Below are 7,500 nucleotides of genomic sequence, written 5' to 3' on the forward strand. Positions count from 1 at the left end.
TTTTTAACCCCATCACTGATCAAAAGCCTTTGAAAACCGCATCCCACATCTTCATGTCACAGGTAGTCAGTCCTGGCACAGGTGCACTGCTTCCCACAATGCCATCGATGTCTGCGTGCCCAGCTGGGCTCCCTGTGACCTGCCACCATGGTGATCATGTCTTCGGAGGAGGACAGAGCACTGAAGGGCTTGGCAGCCTTCTCTGGGATGTGGCAAGATCTGAGACAGCAAATGACTCCGAGAGCTTTGTACATGGAAGCAGGCTAGTGTGAAGGATTGCTCCGACCATGTTAGTGCTTACATAGAACTGAAGTTAAAGTTAAGGAAAGTGGGCTAAAAATAGTGATAATCAACACAGAGTGACTTGTAGAGGTGTTTGGAGAGCTGATGACAGAACTCATGTTTGGTGATGAGAGGTGAAGACCACAAGGGTTTCCAGCAGCAGAGAGAGGAAAACACAGTGGCACAAGACATGCTGTGCCTGAGCTTCAGACCTTGATTCTTTGACTTGCTGGTGTCCAAAGCGTTGCAAGACAAGCAGGTAGATGGAACAGATGCTTTGGACCAGGCTGGTGTTAAAGGTGGTAAACGTATTGCTCTACAGAGTACACTAATGGAAACCGGTGTTCAGGCAGTTTCCAGCCCTATGGACAGCTGTATGGGCCAATCCTCCTCATAAACTTGTGCCAGTCATTTGCCTGTATAACTTCGTCTTCAGTTGCATCTCTTCCTTTTCTGCTCCTCACTTGCTACGTTGCAGGAAGGGAAAAAAAAAAGAAAAAAAGAGAGAGAAAAAAGCAGTTCAAAATGCTCCGATAGCAGCTCAGTCCCCGGGCAGATATTTGCTGAGTGAGAGAAGTTTTGAACTTTATGTGCCATCGGTGATGGGACAAGGCTGGGTGGCTTCACTGTGGTCCCTGCCCTGCAAATCTTCTCGTGCTCTAGATACTCCCGTAGTGATTCTTCACTTTTGGGGAAGCATCTCACACCCACCAGGATGGGAAGTGTCCATGCCAAAGATTCACAGAATGAATCTTTTGTGTGGTTCTGGAAAACCATCCTTGTCCCTTTGATTCCTGTAGCTGGGCTCCCAGCTGCCTGTCCATCAGCATGGGTTTCTGCAATACCGAGTTTTGTGTCAGCAATCTGCTTTTCTGGCTTGGGGATGCTTTCCCCTCGCTAAGGATACACGAGTGGGGATCTGCTACGTTTGGCATTGTAACGAGAGAACAGGCCACAGCTTTACAGGAAGGTTGAGTTTGACCAGCTCTGATGCAATCATATGTCATGAATGCTTGAATGAAGCTCTTATAGGATCTCCTTTATGTTTGCTTCAACAGTTCCTTCCAGAAAGCCATTCTGGCCAACTGTCTAAAATATGTCCCTTTCCATTAGAAAAATGGCCATAAAGGGATTTCAGAGCAAAAAGGCTGGGTTATTCCCATTGCAGCCCCATGACTTCTAGTGTGTTTTACTGGTTAATAGGCAGCCATCTAGAACTGGATGTCTTGAGATGATATTCCCGGCTCAAGGTGGTTCCCTTATGTGACCACCAAAAAGGGAGCATACACAGAAGCTAAGCAATGAAGAAAGGGTTCACAATTGCTTATTAGCCCCCAGTATCCTAGGCAGGAGAGTGGCATGTAAGGGGAATACTGCATTTATCTTCTCTCTTCCATAAACAGCAGCTACCATGATCTTAGACCAGCCACCTGCTCTAATACGCCATGCATGATGCTCTCCTCTCCAGGCACATAATTCTTCTCTTGGACTGCCACTCACCATCTCTGGAAGAATTAACACTTTATCATCAGGTTACCTGGGGTTTCCAAACTCACTCATATCTTCGCTTCTGTAAGACAGCCTCATATTCTTTTTCAGTTTCTTCTTGCGTTGAGTCCTTCCTGTTGCAGGGAGAGCCATTCGCAGCTCTGTCTGCCTTGTTGCAATAACTCCACACCCATTTCACAACAGAAATCACGATAGACAAAAGGGGTTGATGTTGACACCCTGCTGGGAGTTCAACTTGTCATTCATCGGAATTTCTTTTTGCTGTTAGTAGCTCAGATGTTACGGTTTGCATCCCAAACTAAACCAGATTAAAGGGCTGAGCAGGGAAAGGGGAAAGGACTGATGTTACCCTGACACCACAGGAATTAGTAAGAAAAAATGTATATATTGCACACACTAAGACTTATTAACAACCAAGTTAAAACAAAATGGCATAGTCCTCATTAGTGTTCCAGTGGTTCTTTGATCAGGGATGGTTCACGAGTCTGTTAAATCTCATTATGCTCTCCTTATTGCAGTACAGACCTGTTTCTGTTCTCCTGCCGGTGGATCTGTTTGCAAAAGAAAAAGGGAAATAGATTTGATTTCCTCGAGAAGATCCATCCAATTGTCCCTTCTGTCATCGTCATTTGTCTTGTTGGTTTTGGGTTTGTTTTTGGCTCTGGAGGGGGTGGAGTTGGGCTGTCCCTGCTCTCACCCAGGCAATTGGGTCAAAAGGCCAATTATAATCCCGTGGCTCCCAGGGACATGCCAGTGCTGTGGCTCATGCACGGGATCGTCTGCATGGATTTAGGGAAATCGTGGCTGACCACACGTCCGTTTTCTCCACTGCCTCCTGCTGCAGCCGGCCTGGGAAGGGTTGATGTCCGTATGGCTTCGTTGATTGATTGCTGTGGGATTAAACAAAAACCCTTTTTAGGAAAGACGGGGGGGTCTCCCCCTGTCCTTAGCAATGTTGGAGAAATTACAATACAAAGAAATTGTGTTGTGCTTCTATCACTGTTCTCTCCTTCCCTGCCTTCATTCACTCTCACTTTCTGCATGTGCCTTCTGCGCCTTCTCTGTTAATTCACACCTTTTCTACATTCAAAATTAAATGCTTCTTCAATAATTTGGAGTATAAAGCAAATGTGCCATGTGCAAAAACTATCCAAACTCTACAACAACGGAACAATCACACTGGATCTGCTCAGAGGTACTGTGCACTTTCTCCCATATATATGCTATTACTACTCCTGTACTGTTACGTATGATGGGCTCTGACTCACTGCAAGCATATGTTTAACTTTCCACATGCAAGAAACTGAACATGTGCCTTTGTTTTTGTCTACAGAGATAACTGAGATAGCTAGGAAATGCAAACCTAATTCAGGAAACTAATTGTCATCTTCCTGTTCCAGATACTGTCCACAGCATTTGTTTTACAAGATCTAAGGAATCTAGTTTCTTAGAATTCTTAAACCAAGAGATAAAGTTCTTTTGGTTTCTTTGCATTTATGGCTATTTTCATTTTTTACACTTTTTCTTGTCCTTGTGCTCTCACTGCCTTGGAATTTCCTGAATCTGAATGTCAAAAAGAGTTATTGCACATTTTCAGTGAATGAGAAATGTTATTATTGCTGACAAAGTGTTAAGCACATTGTGAAACGGTGACATAAAGCCCAAAGGAATGATTGCTTATTTTCTTTTTGATTCTGGGTAAGTTTCAGTGCCCAGGGAAGTGAAAATCTCCCTAAATTTTATGAAACCTGATGCATGCTTCCTATTACATACTCACTTCCATGCTCATGCAAAGTAAAAACTGGATGTGTTACTGTTACAGCTCAGATCCTGCTGCACCCTTCTGCACAATGGTATCCGTGTAAGGGATCACCTCTGCTAGTCATCTGAGTCAAGAAGTACTTGTTCCACAGATGCTGCATTAAATGTGCATTCCCAAGGCTCTCAAATCTAATCCCTCTTGACAGGACACAAATTTAGGCACACCAGGAATTAGGACTGAAACAAATCTCTCAGGCCTTAGGAAGTACTCTGCTGCTAGACCATGACAGAACAGAGAAAAAGACCTTTCAGGAGACATCAGAGCACAGTTTGTCCTTCTGAAAACCCATAATTCTTTGGAGACCCCACTTCACCTACCCAGGGTACCTATCTGGGAGAAAGTTGTCCAACCAGGGTTCGAGGCTAGAAATCTGGCAAATGCTCTGAGCATCTGTCACTGCTATTTGCCTACCTGCAAATAGTGCCAACAGGATGCCAGCAGAGGGAACAACAGGATCTGATTCATTACTACACTACCCCAGTTCTATCTTGCTGTTAACTGCTTGAGTTGGGGGATTTTTTTTACTGCAGGAAAGGCTGTATCACACCAACTCCAACACACTTCATCCATGCTGCACACACATTGCCATAGCCTGCTTTAAGGAATGGCAATGTGTTCCTGTTACCATTTGTGCTATGATTTCACTCTATATCTGGACTTTGAATGAGTATTATGCCACATGTCTGATCTTGCATCAGCTCATGGGTTAGGACTCATTTATCCTCTCTTAGCTTCCTTTGGTGCTCCTATTTCTTTCTAGCAAGTCAAGTAATAAGATCACTTCATTATCCCTATGTCTTTTCTTCCACCCATGTTCTGGGCTGCATCCGTCTCTGAAGGCAGCTTTGGAGCCAGGGTGGTGTCAGAGAGAAGGTGTGAAAGGCCTGGGAATGGGTTGCCACCTTCATCCGCTTTGATTCACTTCTGGACTTGTAACAAAACTCGATTAAGGCAACCAGCATGGCTAGTCCGAGCCCACCGATGAGGATATAGAAAACCCCCGCCACATTGCTGAGACTCAGAGCGCTCGTCTTGTCCTGGAAGAGAAAGGAGAAGGGAGGGTGGGGAGGGCACGTGGGAAAGAGAACAACAAAATTAATATGAGATTGTTCTGGTAGAGATGCTGTACAATAGAACAACGTTGGCATTACATCATCTCCCTCTTTAAGTGTGTACGTGACATTTCTAAGAACGTTTTCAATTTTTAATTCGGTGTCTAGTAAATCTAACGTTTTCTTCACACAAACAAATAAACATTTTCTCAGCAGTGTGACTTTTTGTAAAGGTTTGGGATCGCCGTTTTTCAATTATCTAACTTGAATGCTTATTCACCCAAAATGTCTGGTTTAAATTATTGATTAAAGGAGGAAAAAAGTTCTCTGCCTGTGTGACATTTGCTTGTCCCTGTCTTGCCTGAAATAACCTGTTCTCTTGGAAATGCTCATTCCTTCATTCCTAGATTGTTTCCCCCGCAAATTCTGTTGCTGAGCAACACATCGAAATGGCTGGGTTTTCTTTTTTTAATTTTATTCCTTTCCTCTCTAATATTGAGGTTGAGGTGACACCTGAGCCATCCCCATAAACACATTTCACTTCCGTGTAATAAGACAGTTATTTCATATGCAATCAAGAGCTGCTGATGCGTGTCTAAGCTAATTATTTGGTTTGCAATAAATAGAGCTATTAATGGACTGCTACTCACAGCCAGCATTTGTGTTCTGATTTTACAATGCCTAAATGGCTCTCTGGGGAAGAGGTGAGTCTCAGAATGACTCATTTCATCAGCAGGGAAACTGACTCCCCACATCCAAACCAGACGTCACTCAGTGCCACTCTCAAAGTGTGGTCCATGCTGACCAGGTGGATTTGGGACATTAGGATCACTCTGGGCAGTGCTAGGACTCAAACCTTCCATTCTGAGCCTGTTGCTGAGCCCCCTGTGAGCCTCCTGTGTTACAATGCCGCAGGTGTGATGGTCTCCACTGGTGGACAGCTTTGGTTCCTTTATTATGTAATGATCATACACCAGTCAGTTTGCAATCTTGTCGATGCTTCTTCTGTGCTCTCTCTTATGAGAGATTTCTGCAAATATCCTCCTAATTTCTGCAGTTTTCTGTATTTGAAGAGTAATATATCTGGTCTCTTATAATCTGCCTTCATGTATTTTTTTTTTCTCCCAGGCTTGACTGTACTTTTGTTCAGCTATCTCTGTGCTGATTACTAGGAAAAAACTTTTAAGCACCAGCAGAAAAATTTACGGAGTTTTTTTTAAGCAAAGATTTGGAAAAGCAGAGCAATTACTCTGAGAAAACTGGGTTACAACACATTATGTATTCTGCCTCTTCAAAGCCAGACTTGAGGGGCTGCACCAGCTTGAGAGGGACAAAGCCCCTGGAGGTGGACTGCCCTCCTTGACATCCTAATCTTTAATCCTGGTTCCTTAATGAAAAGTGGCTGATTAGCATGTGCTTAGGGGGAAAGATGGGACAGAGAAGGAGGCAGAGTTGCCTATTTGTCTGTCTTAATAATAATTTTCAACCCATACTTCCAGCTTGATTGGATAGAGGGGTGGAGATGTTCAAGATATGAAGGATCTTCAAGCTTCGTGAAAAAGCTTTAGAGAAGAAAAAATGCTTTAGTGCTCCCTCTCAAATAAAGTACCAGCATAACTGGCCATCAGGGGGACCACATGGGTCACGGGTCTTTGATTTCAGCCATACATCCTTGGAAAACCAGGCTTCATGAGAATACGAGTTTGAAGTTTTGCTGGCCACAATATTCTTGCAATCCCACCTCCAGTTTGTGAGTCATGGTCCAAATGGAGACATTCTCAACCAGATGTAAGGGTAGGAAGGTCTGGCAGCCAGAGTAGGCTAGTTCTTCACGTCCACTTTCTTCCTGATGTCACACCAAACTGACTGGTAAATGAGAGAAAATGGACCAAAGCAGTTGACTTCACCAGTATTTCACACAACTAATTTTAGGCCTGCTGTGAGGTACCTCCATTTGCTTTGCAGCGGCATAATTATTACCATTACCACCACTACTACTTGGATGATTTGGTTGAACTGAGTCTTCTCTCCCAGCAGTAGAGAAGCCAAGGAAAGCCCAGTGAGGAACAGCAATGGGCAGACTTGCTGGGATGGAAAGAACAGCTATGTTTCTCTTCTACCACCACGATAAGCTTTCTTCCAGTGCAGGCCTGGGAAGTGAAATCATTCCTTGACTTTTTGCTCATCCTCTCCTTTTTCTATCTGTTTGTTCTCCTCTCCCAGCAGGACATACAGAGAGGTTCTCTGGGTGGGAGCAGCATGTTGTTGCTTCCATCAGCTGCAGGACCAGATGCACACAAAGGGCAGGAGACGGTACACACCACACTGAGGCTCTGTTTGCTGTTTTGTTCCTTCTCCAGCCCTAGCAGCACTCCTAATTACTAAGGTCCTAAATTATGCTAACTGCCTGAGAGGACCCCCCTCCTCTTTGCTCGGGCTCTGACACCAGCTGCTCTCCTGTGGAGCTGCCCATCACCACCAGCTTGTCAGTGGGAGTGTAAAAATGTCACCACTTGTCTCCTGCATGGCAGAATGCTGACGTGGGGGTAAGATTGGCAAGTGAAAAGAGAAAGAAAAACCCAGCTTTCTGAAAGAGCGGCCTTGTTGCCACAGCAACCAGGCACCTTCCCGTCTGTTCCTCTCCAATGTGGCACCATGTCTTGTGAGCAATTATTTATCCTCCTTGGCTGAAAGTCATGAAGGCCAGATTTCCCCTGTTTCACACTAGGGCTGCTCCCTTTTTGTGCCCTGCACCCCCAGTACCTGCTGGCAGCGTACTGAGAGTGTTTACACCAAGTGCTGGGCCACCCTTACTGGGGCAAGAGCTGGAGCTCA

At 44.7% G+C, this 7,500-nt stretch overlaps 2 protein-coding genes across 3 annotated transcripts in view; both read right to left on the reverse strand.

Moving 5' to 3' along the window:
- Positions 1-158, reverse strand: part of LOC100545183 (glutamate receptor 1) — a 20,538-nt gene extending 20,380 nt beyond the window's left edge. The window contains exon 1 of the mRNA XM_019620480.2: positions 147-158. Within this exon, the coding sequence (XP_019476025.2) occupies positions 147-158 (12 nt within the window). The remainder of the gene's footprint in view (positions 1-146) is intronic.
- LOC100546110 (glutamate receptor 1-like) overlaps positions 1-7,500 on the reverse strand; it is a 17,023-nt gene continuing 9,523 nt past the window's right edge. For both annotated transcript variants that reach the window (XM_010719161.2, XM_010719162.2), the window contains exons 4-5: positions 4,516-4,650; positions 1-2,702 (exon numbers count right to left, since the gene is read on the reverse strand). In XM_010719161.2, the coding sequence (XP_010717463.1) occupies positions 2,514-2,702; positions 4,516-4,650 (324 nt within the window). In that variant the 3' untranslated portion in view covers positions 1-2,513. The remainder of the gene's footprint in view (positions 2,703-4,515; positions 4,651-7,500) is intronic.

Source organism: Meleagris gallopavo, chromosome 15 (genome assembly GCF_000146605.3).
Source record: "Meleagris gallopavo isolate NT-WF06-2002-E0010 breed Aviagen turkey brand Nicholas breeding stock chromosome 15, Turkey_5.1, whole genome shotgun sequence".
In the NCBI taxonomy this organism is placed as follows: Eukaryota; Metazoa; Chordata; class Aves; order Galliformes; family Phasianidae; genus Meleagris; species Meleagris gallopavo.